This window comes from Lacerta agilis, chromosome 3 (genome assembly GCF_009819535.1).
Source record: "Lacerta agilis isolate rLacAgi1 chromosome 3, rLacAgi1.pri, whole genome shotgun sequence".
Taxonomy (NCBI): Eukaryota; Metazoa; Chordata; class Lepidosauria; order Squamata; family Lacertidae; genus Lacerta; species Lacerta agilis.
The window spans coordinates 93020558-93036996 of NC_046314.1; the positions used below are offsets into that span (position 1 = coordinate 93020558).

Sequence of the window (16439 nt, forward strand, 5' to 3'; positions counted from 1 at the left end):
TAACATTGGTATAAAATCAAACAATAATTAAATTACCTCCTAAAAACATCTCAAAATCAAATTAAAGTCTAATTAGATGGCTTTCCACAGGGTTAGGGTTGAGAACAGTAAGTGCTCCACTGAACTGAAATTTCAGCCTTCACGACATAGGAAAACAGCCAAGTAAACAGCTGTTTTGGTGGAGGAGGGTCAAGATATTAACCGATATGCATGAAATTTCATATATAGCTATATAATCCCTAGCGTAGTAAGATAAGACCTTTGGAGCAGTCATTTTTTAAAGGTTTTAAATGAACCACCCTAGTAGGGCAGTAATTGTTCCTTGATAATTTGCCATCCCCTCCATTATGGAACATGGGGCGGACCGCCCCCTACGCCCCCCCTTGCTACGCCCCTGCTTAGTGGAACATTCTATTCTCCCCCCTCACCTCCAATGTTGGACGCTGAAAATTGTGTTGCTATTTGTATTGTTTTGACTGGTGTATTTTATGTATTGTAGTATTACTGTATATTTATTTTGTATTAATATTGTTCACTGCTTTGGGGACCTTAGGCTGAGAAGCAGTATATAAATAAACCACACCATACAACACAATCTCACTATGCCAAGATTTGGCTTATTGCATCATGCAAAAGACCTCATAGTTATTGTGGGTCTCAATGTTTTTTACATATTGCTATAAATATACTCAATTTACATATCATCGTAAGCCATCTTAAAGAAAAATTCCCCCCTAAAAGTTATTGCTTTAACTATATTGAATAAATAAATACAAATAACTATGTTATTTGACCACTATGGTGTGATCGTTTTTGTTTTTTTAAAAAAAGACCTCCAAAATTTCAATTTCAGAATTAAAATGCTTCAGAGTTTTTTTTATATATCTGTCAAAAGTCCATATTTAGAACCAAAATTTAAGCACTACAAAATTCCAGCTCTGCTGTAGTAGGTAATAGCTTCATGATATAATGAACTTCTAGGGCTATTATCAACTGACTCTTGCTAGAAAATGTAGATAATTATCTCAACAAAGGCTTATTGTTTTGCTACTTGTGCATGCCATACAACCTCAGGGAGCACCCTCTTCCCATATATTCTCCAAGTGGGCATATTTAATTTGACCCTTGCTAGCCCTTTACATTCCAATATATTATTGGGAAGGGATGGGGGATGCCTTTTTCTGGAATCTGTAAATACAGCTTGGAATGTGTCATTGAGGAAGATTTTGGGGTGGTTCTTTTTTCAGAAGAATGTGATCTTTGGCTGCATGAAACAGTGAATGCAAGGTCAAATAGAATCAATACTCAAGGAGAAAAGAGGATGTTGGAAGGGGAGAATAGTTGAGAATCATAAAAAGAGAAACAGCATAGATATACTAAGATCGCTGAAGAAGAAGAAGAAGAAGAAGAAGAAGAAGAAGAAGAAGAAGAAGAAGAAAAGAGTGTGTAATCTTTGGGGTTTCATTCTTAACTATATTATTTCATCTTTGTCAGAGACAAGCCCTATTTAACACGTCCGAGACGTTATATTGCCTCAACTTGGAAAAGTGACTATACACACCCACACAGCCCTAGTGCTTTTTTCTAGGGGGATGCAGGGGTACACATACCCTTAAACATTTAGTGAATCTAAGTTTGGTCTCATTGAGGGGCAGTATTTCAATATGAGTAGGAAAATGAGAGTACCCCTAAACATTTTGGGGGGGGGGGAAGCACTGCATATAACAGAAGGTTGTAGCCTGTTGACCAGGTGAGCAAACTCAGCTGCTTTACTTGTTGGTAAACCATTGTTTCCCTTGAGAAATACATACTAGCTTTCAAAACACTTCAGAACTGAAGATACTATTTTGTCTGTACTGCCACTCTGTTGTATCCCCCCTCAAACCTACTCTAGCCAAGACAAGACTTCATTCCAGACTTGGGCAGTTTCTGCAAGAAGAGTGGCAGAGGGAGAGAGAGAAAAGGAAAGAAAGTTACCCGCCCCACCCCAAATCAGTATAACTCTGCTCCCCCACCATGACCACCAAAACCCCACAAGTCTTGTTTGGATGGAATGGATACTTGCTTATCTCACGTGTGCAGTGGTCAAGATGAGGATGGAGAGAATCCCCATAAGCTCGATTAGGAATTATTTGGTATTTATTTATTGATTTAAATATTTCTATCCCACCTTTGTGCCTCATTCCAGGCAATTACAACTCATAACGATCGGCACAATGCCCCTTCCGCCCATAGAAAGGAGGGGGAGTTGCAGGCAACACGAGCCCTGCACGTGCGCAGGGGATGGGGTCATCCCCTGGCACTAATTGGCCGAGCCCTGGGTGCGGTGTCCAGCCGACCGGCCAACTGGCACGGTCGGCTTGGGCGTGCCTGCTGCATTTAAGCAGGGCACATCCAGGGCTCGGTCTCTCACCTTTCCTGCTCCCTTGGGTCGCGTTTTTCCCCTGCCCACCCACCCCCCTAAGTTTAGGCAGGTTCTTTGACCTTGCTATGGACTGCGGTTGGTCGCCGTTGAGGGGCCTGGTAGGAATTTTCCCACTTGGCAAATTGGCTTCGCCTGGTGGTTTTCGCCTACCTCGTAGCAATTCGTCACAACTTTTGGTTTGCCGGTTAGGCATTGGATTTTAGGGAAGGTTGAAAGGTTGGGGGGGGGTTGGGCCATCACCTCCCCCCAAAAGGTTGAAGGGTACTTCGGTAAAGGAGTTCAGGGGAGCGTGGCCACTGTCCAGAACCATGGAAGGTGAGGGCCCCAGGCACGCCCCATACCGGTGATCGCAGGGTGAGTCCCTAGCTGATGTGCAGCAGCAGGGGCTCTCCCATCTGTGGTTAACCCTTCCCGGACTGCCAGCACAACGTACTGGAGTCGGATATAGTCGGTTAGATCCAATGCCTAAGCCAATACCGCTCAACATCCGTAACCAATAAAGTTGTGGCCTTTCATTTGCACATTTTAAACCTTACATATGGTGTCCTGTGTCTTAATTTCACTGGGGGAGGGATCGGGTCCTTGACGTGCAACTGTTTTCAAAATGCAGTACTCCAAAAAAACAAACAAAAAAAACTTGAACCAGGAAAATATGTAACATAGCACACAGTGACTCCAATGGAGGGTCTATATGTCTAGCACAATACAACATGATTAAGGCTGCAATCCTAAGCACACTTTCCTGGAAGTTAGCTGAACACAAACTTTCTTTCTTGGGAGTAAGCACCATTGAACACAACAGGACTTTCATCTGAGTATATATGTGCATGGGATTCTGTTGTTAGATCTTCACTGGATGTCAAGTCAAGCTTGCCTTATTGTTGTGGGTTTAAACACCTCCAGCAAAATAAAAGTCCACCACCTCCACCCAAGGCAGGGGCGTCGCTATGGGGGGGCGATGGGGGCGGCACGCCCCCAGTTCAACCCCTGGGGAGGGTGAAGCGGGCGGCCAGCCCCACCCTCGCCGCGATCCGTGAGCCCAATGTGCGACCGGTGGCTAGCTTTACATCGGCCGGCGGCCGCTGCTCTCTCAGCCTCTCAGCCGGCTCAGCTAGCTTTCCCCTGGGAGGGGGGGGGGGGGTTTGACACTCTCAGAGCTGGCCCCACCCCCGCGATCAGCAACGCAGCCAGAGCCAGCCCGCGCCTACAGTATTCTTTTGTATTTTTCTTTTTCTTCCGAGGCTGCTGGGCTGGGGGGGGTGGCCCTGAGAGGAGGCGAGGGGCGGGCTAGCGCGGCGCCATGCTAGTGGCTGGCTGGCCCATGATGCCTCCTCGCTGGCCCCGCCCCTCCTCCGGCTTCCCTGCCGCTTTCTTTTGTATTTTTTCTTCTTCCGACGCTGCCCACACTGCGAGGAAGAAAATGAAACCGACCAGGAAAAGTAACTGGGAAGTTGCTGGGGTGCATATGTCCTCACCCCCCCCCCAACCTCTCTTTCTTTTTGCTCGGGGGTTTGGTTTTTTCTTTTGTAAAACTGCCGTCTGTTTTCTCAACAGAGAAACAGAGAATGGTGCGCCCTCGTGGAGAACCGGGTGGTTTGTGTGTGTGTGTGTGTGTGTGTGTTTTCGTGTGCATGGAGAGTATCCGATCGGTGTTTGCAAAGAGTGTTCAACTTTGGGGGGGGGGAGAGAAGAGGGACAAAAAAAGCATGAGAAATGCCTTCCAGGCACTCAGCTATGCAAAAGCGAGCGAGAGGTGAGGGAGTCAGGGAAGAGGATCTTTTGTTCGGTAACATTCTGTGCAGCATTGCGAGAGAGATCCAACTTCTTTCCTGCCTTTTCTCTCTGAATGGAGGTTCTTCTGTTGCCTCCCTCCCCCCCCCCCCGCCCCGTCCGGCTTTCTTTAAAGGAAACACACACAAACCTTTTAAAAAAAAAAAAAAAGATTTCGAAGGTTTCTCCTCCCAAAGCTGCTGTCTTTTTACTTTTACATGCTTCTGTTCCCTCTTGATCCCCAAATGGCAACTTCCCCACTTTTCTCTTTTGCAAACTCCTCCCCACAACTGCCTCTCAACCCCCCCCCACCCCACAAAGAAAAAACCCCTGGCGATTTAAGAGGTTTCTCTTAAAAAAAACGAAAACAAAACCTGATTTCAGGTGCTTGTAAAACGACAACTTTTGGGGGGAGGGGTGGATTTGTTTGGAGCAAAGCCGGGGTAACGCGTGCTGGGGGGTGGGGAGGAGAGATCCTTTCCCTGAAGTGATCCTTTCTTTCCTGAATTAGAGGTCTCAAACCGGCTCTGCAGCAAGTCTCCTTCCATGATACTTTCTTTTTTCACCACTTTCAGCTTGCCTCCTCCTGCGGTTTGCCTTATTAATCTTATAGCTATCAATTAAACCAGGAGGAAAAGTGCTGCCTTAATCTCTCGCCCCCCTCCCAAAATTTAGGGTATGCATGAGTGACAGTTACTAGTTCAGGAAGATCAACTCCCCCCCCTGTTGTGCAGCGTCTTTCTCTCTCCCCTCCCCACCCGCTTCAGCAGCCCCCGCAAAAGACACAAGCAACAACACGGATCATCAAGCAAAGGAGCCAGAAGGCTCAGGTTGTAGCAAACGCTGGCTGTGGAGCGGGGAGGGAGAGGGATTGACAAAACCTTCTGCAGGGCAATGCAGACAACCTATGGCTAAGTTTCAAGTTATAGTTTGCTTACAAAAGATTACAGTTTTTTGTTTTTTTTAAAGTAGAAAGGAAAATAGCTGAATAGGCTATTCTGAAGGGAAATGTGCTGCATTGCCTTTTCTAACAGCCAGAAATCCACACAGTAAGGTGTGTTTCCGACTTGCTGAAATGAATGTGAGCATTTCAGGTTGCCAACGTACTAGCCCAATCCAGTTCAGTAAATGGTCAAAATCAAACTATGGTTTGATTCTGCACATTACGTTTAGCTACATATGGAGATGCGGGGGGGGGGGGTGACAAAAATTTTTTTGCCCCCGGGTACCATTTTACCTAGCTACGCCCCTGACCCAAGGCAGTCTGTTCCATGCTCAAATAGCTCTTTTATCATTTGGAAGCTTCTAACGTTTCTAAGTCCTGGGCAGGATGATGTGTATTTTAACTGATTTTATCTATAGCATCCCTTGTGTAACCTTGTTATGCACTACAGTGTTAAGCAGCATATAAATTGTTGAAGCAAACAAAATACGTTGCCAAAGTGACTTGGGGCTGAATCGTAAACAGGGTCAGTTTTCCAGTTGGTGTCCTCCCAGTTCAGTAATGTGGTAATTGGGTCTTAGAACTCATGATCTGAAAACTATTTCCCTGGATTCTTTTATCAGGCAGAATTTCCACTTGTTCAAAATGGTCAAGTAGAATATTTGCCTAACATTTCACAACACTACAGTTCATTCAGACTTCCCCTTGACACTTTGCTTAATAAAGTGGTACTCAACATATGCAAAACCAGAAGCTGTGACGGAAGCTCTCTCTTCCTCTTTCTCTCATTAACGGGCCAATTCTGACTTCCGGAGAACATAGTGTTGCAACATTTTGTGCATTTTTAAAGGCAGCTTTTGTTCCTTGCACCAATGAGAAGGATGCACCAAAGGAACTTGCATCAGTGTAATTTAGAATATTTGCTAAGTGTACATAAGCTCATTTATGTGAACATAGCTAGTGTACTTAGCATTCTCCAGCAATTAATGAAAAGAGAAACTGCATGCAAAATTGTCCAAGAGAAAGAAGGGAGAGGCAGCAAGGTTGGAGCAGTGAAAGTGCACCTGCAGGAGAATCAGACTGAGGATGTACAAATGCAGTGGTGGAGCCATTCTCCCTGCTGCCTCATCCCTCACCCTTCATTCCAGGTATGCATCAGTGACACAACAGACACCACAGCAGTCCACTCCTGGTGAGAAATCGGGTCCTCCCTTAAAGAGGGCACGTACTGCGGTGAGACCTGGCAACCAAACCCGAGTGTTGTGGGTGGGTTTGACTGACAGCCACATCACCCAATCGGTAGGTCCCTCGATGCATGGTTCAATTGGGCCAGTGGGATGCAAGCTAAAAGGATCAAGGGACCTATAAATACCTATGCACGTGACCCAGAGCTTCCTCTATTGGTGCGTGCATCGGAAAACCCACCCACCTCTCCCTACTTTTAGGGCTTGTGCACTTGACCTTGCTATGCCGTCATGTGTCGTCTGTCGTTGGGACAGGGGCACGGCAGGAATTTTTCCCACTTGGCTGATTGGCTGTTGCCATTTGGGTTTCGCCTGCCACATAGCAAACTGTCACAACTTGTAAGGTTGCAGATAGGCTCTGGTTCAGGTGATAGGGATAGGAGGACACTCTCACCATCCCTATGTGAAGGGTATTATGTTAAAGGAATCCAGGGACTTGATGGTTTGGTCAACCCATGAGAGGGGGTTGTGCCCGTGCCTGAGTCCAGGGGGACATTTGGGTGGCAGATAGAGCATATCCCCAGCTTTCCACTTATCCAGGTGTTCACCCTTGGCTGGCCTATGCTGGAACCCTGGGTCAGCGTTACCTAGGGAGTAGGGAGCTAGTCGAACCACAGCCTATGCAACCAATCACTTGCTATAATCAATAAAGTTGTGGCCTAAATTCTGCCAAAAACCAGTCCAAAATTTGAGTCTTGACTGAATTTATTTGGGGTGAGGTTAAAAGGTCTGAACACGCAAAATGTTAGTGACATTCTCATGAGTGGGGGAAATGTTTCATTTGTTTACTTTATCTCCAAGTGGACAAGGGGTCATTGTGAGTGTATTTTCTTTCATTCTACAAATCTCTCTGTTGGTCTGCACTCTGCAACCTTTTCCTGTGTGGTTGGCCTTTCCTTAAAGAAACTCCATGACATCTTCAACTGCAAGCATGGGAAGAAGGGAGGCTATCAGCTGTGTGTCTGATGCCTGTTCACCATTATGTTTTTAAGCGAGGTCTTTTTACGTTGTTTTTCAATAGCCTGTGCAATAAGGTCAAAGGAACAGATTGCTTTAAAAACAAAACCAGTGAGTACACCAATCCATAGCTGTCAGCTTTTCCCTTTTCTTGCGAGGAATCCTATTCGGAATAAGGGAATTTCCCTTTTAAAAAGGGAAAAGTTGACAGCTACCCTGTTTCTCCTAAAATAAGACATAGCCATAAAATAAGCCATAGCAGGATTTCTATGCATTTGCGAAATATAAGCCGTTCCCCAAAAATAAGCCATACCCTGAAAATAAGCCATAGTGACGTGGTACCTCCCATTAAAACAGCCTGGAGAGGCGTGGCTATGCAGCGTACCGATGCGACGCAGTTAAAATAAGACATCCCCTGAAAATAAGCCATACTGTGTTTTGTTGAGCGAAAAAAAATATAAGACGGTGCACCAATCCCATGCTTGCATTAGCCAACCTTCCTGGTTTCCCATGCTTCAAAAGATGTTATGAGGCAACTCGTCCCATGGGAAACTTAGGCAGCCAGCACTGTAGAAATGTTTAATTGAAAGAAAAATCCACATACATCACCATGCCCACCTCACAACAATGAAGAAACCTTAACTCTACCTCCATCAAACTTTTGATGCTAATACATATAAGCTCAAACTTAATACATATCAGCTCAAACTTCTGAGCTAATACATATAATTGTTCCAACATTTGAAAATAAGAGGAATGTTATGCTCTACTATCACATGCTTCGACACCCCATTGGCATCATTCCCATTCTCATGGCTATCACAGTTCTTGCTTCTACTGGCACTTCAAGTCCTGATTGCCACATTTGTGTTTACAGGCAACAGACACTGTTACAACTGTTAGGGTTTGTACGCATGCAGACCTAGAAGCTTCAGGGCCTCAAACAGCGTGATCAGTTGCAAGCAGGACAGGCCACACATCAATCCACTGATATCCAGCTCAAATTTGCAGCTCTGCACATATTCCATATGAATGCAGTAAAACCCTGCCAGCAGGAAGAGGGTTAAAAGTACAATTCCCCATTGTTCAGCTGAATCAATAAACTACATAACAAGATAGAAAATGTTCTGACCTCAGAAGAAATGCTTGTGCCCACAGGGGACATAGACTAGAGAGAGAAACATTATTTACAATAAAATTTCGTTTGAACTCATAGACCAGGTCTCTAATCACAAATGTGGATCTACAAGGATTTACTTTAGTCTGTTAAGTGCTAGCTCAAACCTGCCATCAACCATGGCATACCTTCCAGAATGCCAATAATTGCTTTCTTTCTTTTTAGTTTCAGGACTTGAAGTACCTTTGCACAACCTTATATTGTAAAGACCAGATGAAAGCTGGAGATCGTCACACCTAGTACAGGATTTGAAAATTTATTGCAAAGCGTCAGGAGTGGAGGAGCTACCATTAAACACACATTATCCTATTCAATACTGAAGGCTGTTTGTTCCATATTCAAAGCAAATGATGTGCACCAGACCATTAGTGACTGTAGGGCATTCAGAAGACAGTTTAAGCAAGCCAGCTCTAAAACAGGTTGTTATAGAGACAATACTATATGCCCAGACTGAGGTAGCTGCCTCAGGTGGCAAAATCCAAGGGGCACCCGCACCACCACCAGAAAAAGCAAGCAGAAGTGGCCATGGCAGCTTCCGGTTTCTAGCAAAATCTCGCGAGAGTCCTGCAGGCCAATGTCACAGGGCTCTTGCAATATCTTGCCGGAAGCTGAAGCCGCACAATCCTGGTAAGTGAGGCTTTGGCGGGGGCAACCAGAAGGGTGGGTAGCACATAGCATGCAGCACATGCACAGACAGGGCAGCACTTTCACATTTCGCTCCTGGTGGCAAAATGGGCTGGGCCGCCCCTGCACCTACCAAGGGTTGCATGCCCTTAAACAACTGCCAATCGGTTACTCTGGAGAAGCTAATGTTCAATAATATTTCTAGTGATCTTTTTTCAGTTCCCTTTCTTCATGCCATTCATAACATTGCAAACCTCTGCCTCCTTCACTGGGAGGCGGGGGGAAGTCTACACTCCTCCTCTGTGTGTCCATTTTGCTGTCAAATATGGAGCTGCCTCATCCCTCATCCCTCCTTCTCTGTGACTGGGGCAAAATGCATATTTAAACACATGAACCTGCCATCATTGTGTCTAGTTTGGCATGGTGCTACTGTCCATTGAGCATCTGAAGTGAAGGATGCACGACATCAACAATGTTAGGAAGAATCCTTGTCATGAGCTGTTGCTACAAGCCAAATACAACCCACTATGGTTAAATCTGTGTTTGCCTGCTACAACTTTATAACAAAAATGCATTTCCCAAACAGGCTGATCACTTAAAATGTTGAAAACATTGAACATATATATTAATTCTAGACAATATTTGTCTAGAATTATGTCACTTCTAGAGACACAAATCAACAGCTTAAAGCACAAGCTTGTTTTAAAACATGAATAATCAAATAATTGGTGTAAACAGTGCACTAATAAACTGTCACCTTCACCTTTCATATAAACCTACTTTCTATTAAAGTTTTTATATCATTTATTGAATCTTATAAATGTAAGTGTGCATGTCTAATGAAAACTATTTTTGCCAACATATCTGAACTTAAAATATAAAAACACTATTAAAATAGACAAACAAAATCTGCCAAACGAAAACATATACTTTAAACTAAATTTGTTTTAGGTAATACACTCTTCAAAATAGAATAATAAGTTTTATCCTACCTATGGTGGTAATAACAGTGCCAGCAAAGAAGAAGGAACTTCCCAAATCCCAATGACTGTTAGACGTGTTTCCTTTAGGATTGACTCCTGCATTTATTGCTGCCACTACTTGCTGCAAGTTTAAAGAGATATTTGTCAATATTTATGAAACATAAACAAGAATGTTAGAATACAGTGTTTTGTATGGTTTGTGAAGATAAAGTAACTTATCAAATGTCAGCTGATGAAAGGAAGGAAGGAAGAGACAGAAATTTTGGGTGGCGTTATTCAACTGGCTTCACTTTTAGCAGCATCTAACCTTAGCTTGAAATATAATTAAATTCAGAATATTACTCATTTTTGCAACTCTTGGTTACTCTTCATGTCTTATATTGCTACGAAATCAAGAGTTTGATTGTTGCATCACTAGAGGTTCAATGCAGAGGCTAACTGCTGGTGTTAGAGGGCAGAGAAAGCCTCTATATTCAAGTTTCCTGAAAATTCTCTTGATCCTAACTGAGAACTATCACATGGGCATTTAATGGCCATTATATAATGCAACATATACTTAGAGCCTGGGAGATCTAACAGCATAGCATTTTGTTTCCTCTTCTCTTGCTGTATCAGTCACGTTTTGTTTCCTTGGACTCCAAACTACCTTAAGCTAAAACCAAAGGTCAAGGCTGGCTTTGATTATTGTGGCTAATGAAAGGCACTTTGAACAGAAGCGTGATACACTCTAGAAAGTCAACAGGTGCCAGGTAAACCTCCCCTTCCTATTGAGTGGTTGCTTCGAGGAAGATGGTGAAAACAAAAACATATGCCTGGGTCAGAGGAGGCAAGTGGGAGAACTTCTGATATTTCCAGGTTCTTACGGAGAGGAAGGTATGGAATGGAGGGTATCATCATAGGAGAGAAGATGGCAGACACTTAACATTGGTTGTTCCTGCTCAGACACCTATCCACCCACACCCATACATGTAGAGACTTGAGTAGCCATGATGTTTAGATACCACCCTGCCACCTGGTGGTGCTGTTACTTAATGCCAAGTCAGCCCACAAGAAAGCAACCCTCATTCATTATCTCATCATGGGTGAGGTAGCTGGCCTGGTGTGGATTACTGAGACCTAGGTGAGCATGCTAGGGGTTTTGTGACCTTCCTGATTTTGCCTGCCTGGGTACTCAGTATAGCAACACTACAGACCAGAGGGGAGGCTTGGCAATCATCCACATAAATCCCACCATTCTCACCAAGAAACCAATCCATCTGGGAGCCGGATGTAAGCGTTTGTACTTAGTGTTGGATTGCAAAGTCAAGTCTACCAACCACCTCACTGCATAACCTCTTCCCAGACTGAGCAGGCAGAGGCGGTTCTGGTGATATGTAGGAGAACCCCATGAGAATAACCTTGGGAGACTTCAATATCCTCTTTATCAATAAGAGGAAACTGCATAATACAGAATGAGGCTGCCAGGTTGGTGAGTGGGACAGTCTGATGGGACCATGTGTAAACTATTCCTGAAAGCATTCCATGGGTTGCCAGTAAGCTAACAGGTCCAAGGCAAGGTGTTAGCACTAGCCCTAATTGGTTTAGACTGTTCAGGTGGAATCAAAAACAATCCTGTTCACCAAGGCATTTGATAGAAAAATATACTGTTTCTTGTTATTTAACTGTTAGCATATTCAATTCCATTTAAATGCGCTGTGTGTGTGTGTGTGTGTGTGTGTGTCACACACACACACACACACACACACACACAAACCCATCTATCTATCTGTTTTATTGTTTGCCAACTAAGGCTCCTTTGGGAGGAATGATGGATTTTGACCCTAGGAACATATTTAGAGCTAACCTTTTGAAAGACCTGGTCGAGTTATGCTTCTGTGAATAAAAACTCTGAAACCACAGGTTTCAATGTTGAAACAGTCAATAAAATCAATGAGGTCCTACACACTAAATTGTATTTATGCACTTGCCTGCTTGATTACTCATGATTAAAACAACTCTTGAGAGCTGTCTAACTTGCACTGAAGTAAATTGCTTTATGGATAAGGATGTCCTGTAATTTCTGGAGAAAATAGTAGAATATTAATGTCAACGTTAAATACGTAAGATTTCGGATAAAATAAAAATACATGCTCAAAACAATTTGTTTGAAATAATGATGATGTTCAGTGTAGCTGAAAAGTATAATAAATATAGAACTTTACTTTTCATTGCTTCGTTGAGAACTTATTTTAAAAGCTGTATCGCAAAAGAGTGCTAACTTAAGCCTTTACAGTATTAACTTAGGTAAAATCCTGCAGGCCTAAAAGTTTCTAAACCTTTATTTCATTGAATCTGTAGTTGCACACTTGATAAATGCTATTTTAGACACCAATTCCAAATTTTGCATTAAGTTCCACAGATCTGGTTTTAACGGAACTCATTTCAAAACAAGGGTGCTTAGAATTACAGACTTGTACCCCCAATCATAGAAACATTGGGAGCATATCCACATCAGACCCATTACACAGATGTAAGAACCACCCCATATAAAATTGCATGTGCCTCACTTCTTATACAAACATGTCACCTTGCCTCTGTCTGCACTGTAAGAACACCAGGGATTAGCAGCCCAGCCAGATACTTTAATGGTGTGCTACCACTGCACATGCAAAAGCTGAGGGCCCAACTTAAAATACAATTTTAGGCATGGGTGAGTTATTCTTGCCTACCCAGCACCTTGTTAAAAAGGAAGCCTTTCTATGTCAACATACGTAGCATCGCATCCCTATGCACCAGGTTCAGTTGTAGCACCACAAATATGATTTGTTCACTTGCATACAAACTCCAATATTATTTCTGGTACACATTTGCACCCATCTCAGATTGGGACACCAGTATGGCCTTTCCTATGAGTAGTTGTGCTTCCAGAATAGCTCATGGGGTAGACAAAAGGCATATACTCCATGATTCTATTCTGTGTGTGTGTGTGTGTGTGTGTGTGTGTATTCTCTGTGCATGCACGCACACAACTTTTTAACCCAAAGGCCCCCAAAGTGATAAATAGTATATCAATACAACAAAACATACAATCAAATTACAATCAAATACAATAAATCAGTCCTCAAAATAACAACATCAAACAGATACTAGATATGAATATATGGAAACTGTTATGTATTGAAGTTCTCATCCTAGGCCACTAGGGGTGTTGTGCAAATAGTTTCACTCTGCCCACCATGACAGCAGTTCTCACTCAGGTCCACATGCAAATGAAGGATTGAGAGTGCCGTTCACGGATTGGGTAGCTAGAGAGAAGTGTTACCGTTGCATGTTACCGAGTACTATATAAGCAGGCTGGCTCAGCCCTTCAGTTCAGTTCTGTTCCAGCCTGAGAATAAAGAGAGCTGCTTGGAGAATCACTGTGTCATCTGCTATGTCCACCCACTACTTAATAGAAACAAAAATAATAATAAAAGAAAGCTTTTCCTAGCTAAATAATTAAAGGATGCTATCCCCAACCCAATATCCCACACACTTAAGGTCCAGAAACCTGAGCAGATTGTAAACACTTGAAAAGCTTGCCCCAGCTACTTATCCCATTTCAATTATTATCCATTCTCTTTTAGGCCACGTAGTTGAACCCCCTGCTTGATGCAGGAAATCCAACACTCAAGCATCCCCAACAGAGCAGGAGCAGCCAGTGTGGTGGGGGCAATGCTGGGGAGCTGCCCTCCCAACACCAAACCGTAGCTTAGCTGGACAGACAGTGGGCTGTGCAGCAGTGAGGTCAGCGCTGTATGAGTGCACCAATAGGCGTGTGGAATGGCTCCATCAGTGTGCCTGCACAGCCCTGGACTCACTGTCACCCAGTCCCAGCTCCAAGAAAATAAGCTACAGCAATGTCAGTGTCTGGAGGGTGTTTCTGTGGCACTGCCCCACCACACCAGGCATTCCTGGTCAAGAGGTTTCCACTGAATGTTAGACTGAAAGGGCCATAACTCAGTGGTAGAATATTTGCTCTGCATGCAGAAGCCACAGGTTCAATGCCCATCGTCTCCAGGTAGGACTAGGAAAGGCCACCTGTCTGGAAGCCTAGAGACAACACTGAGCCAGATGCACTGAATGATCCAACTAAGTAGAAGGTAGGTTTATATGCTCCTAAATCTAAATTCCTCTAAGTAAAGTCGGTTAGATCTAGTCCTGCCCTCTGGGGTACCAGAGAACAAGTGTATGCCCTTCTCTGCTATGGAGCTATTGGTGTATCACAGTACAGGTAGCAATTTCTAAAAACCAATTTGTACAACAATTCAGTTCATTCATAATTCTGGCAGGCGGATATATCTATTTGTAGTTATGAAAGCATTTTATACCACCTTTCAGCAGTAAGAAGGGCCACCGAAGTGATTGATAGCAGCAAAATCCCAATATGCTTAAATAGATACGTCATAACTAGGCTTGCCATTTGTCAGGAAAATTCCTGACATGTCCTGGTTTTTGGGTGTAAAAATATGGCAACCCTAGTCATCACCACAATACATACTCAAGCATTTGGGGATTTTATTTAGTTAAACTGGATCTACGTAGGTCTTTCTCCCAGCTGAACCATATGGGTATGTTGGGAGCAATAGCTAAAGAAGGGGTCCAAGAGCTCAAGAAGTTCTTAGGATTCTGATCACATGTTCCATAGAATGGCTATATAATAATACTAGCATGAGCCAGGGGGACAAAGTCACAGAGAACTCCTCCAGATATGCCCAAAGCTTACACAGGCACAGTGGAGCCCATTGTTTTACTTTCAACATGATAACTTGTTCAAAAACCATTTTATGACATGAAGCTTAGATTTCTGGTCAATCCAGTCCATTCACCACCTTTGAATAAGCCACAAGTTTGATACTTTCTAACAAAATCATTTTCATTCATGTACTACTGTAAGAGCCATCAGGATCAAAAACTCTGCCCATGCATGTAAAAAGTTAACTAGGGAATGTTGGCCAGCACAGTGGCACTAGTGCTGCCCTCTTAATACTGACGTTGGTGATACTTATCTGGACCGCACAGGACAGGGTGGTGGGCCCGGGATTGTGTGGGCATACCGATCAGAGCACCAGATTGGCTGTGCTAGCTTGCCCACTCAACCCTCACTTCGTCAATGTCCTGTCCTGCAGCCACACCATCAAGCTAATGCCCTAGGTGTTGGTACCTGTGCTTCAACACTGGTTGAAGCAATGATTCTTCAACATCAACTTCATTGGGCTGGTCATGTTGTGCAGATGCCTGATCATCGTCTTCCAAAGCAACTACTCTATTCCAAACTTAAAAATGGAAAGCGTAATGCTGGTGGTCAACAAAAGAGGTTTAAAGACTGTCTCAAGGCAAATCTGTAAAAAATGTAGTATAAACACTGACAACTGGGAAACACTGGCCTGCGAGTGCTCCAGTTGGAGAACAGCCTTTACCAAAGGTGTCATGGACTTTGAAGACACTCAAACTCAGGACACAAGGGAGAAACATGCTAAGAGGAAGGCATGCCTGGCAAATCCACACTCTGATCAACTCCCGCCCGGAAACCAATGTCCCCACTGTGGAAGGACTGTGGAATTGGCCTCCACAGTCACTTACGGACTCATTGTTAAAACCGTGTTTATGAAAGACAATCTTACTCAGCTACGAGTGATCGCCAAAGAAGAAGACCTGTGCTTCACTGCACTGAGTGCTTTCACTCTTAACATCAAGAATTAACCCAGAAGAGAGTCCCTTCTGCATTACACTCTACCCATTCCCTTTCTACAACATCCATGAGTGTATAGTTAATAGAGGAACCATTCATTTTGGAGGTTTGTAAGAAGTAGAAAAGCATCTGTGCAGGGTATTGATTTAAAGTAGCTACCACACAACTGCTTCTTTGGTTGAAGCTGGATTGAGATAAGAACTAAAGTAAAGTGTGACTAGGTATATTCTTATATTTTTTTATTTTTCAAACTTATGCATTGCTATCATCACTGAGGATACTGTTAATAGTGTCCCAATATTAACTGCCCAAGGCAATGGAAAAAAGAATATATAGCTGAAGGATAGGCGTGCCTGGCGTGCTCTGGTCCATGGGGTCACGAAGAGTCGGACACGACTGAACGACTGAAGAACAACAAAATATATAGCGACTGAGCACTAGCAAACATGTGGTCAGCTGTTTGTTTGTTTTTATTTGCACTTTACAAATTCAAATGTGTACAGACTCATATAAAGGCATCCACATAACCTAATCTGTTTGTTCACAAGGCTGTTACCAGAGTAGGGCTTTCAAAAACTCAAGTGGATTTTTGTCATGTGATGGGAA

At 43.5% G+C, this 16439-nt stretch overlaps 1 protein-coding gene across 1 annotated transcript in view; it reads right to left on the reverse strand.

The window, feature by feature from the left end:
• KCNK2 (potassium two pore domain channel subfamily K member 2) overlaps nucleotides 1-16439 on the reverse strand; it is a 132537-nt gene that overhangs the window by 63451 nt on the left and 52647 nt on the right. Inside the window, 1 exon segment of the mRNA XM_033144775.1 lies at nucleotides 10133-10244. Within this exon segment, the coding sequence (XP_033000666.1) occupies nucleotides 10133-10244 (112 nt within the window).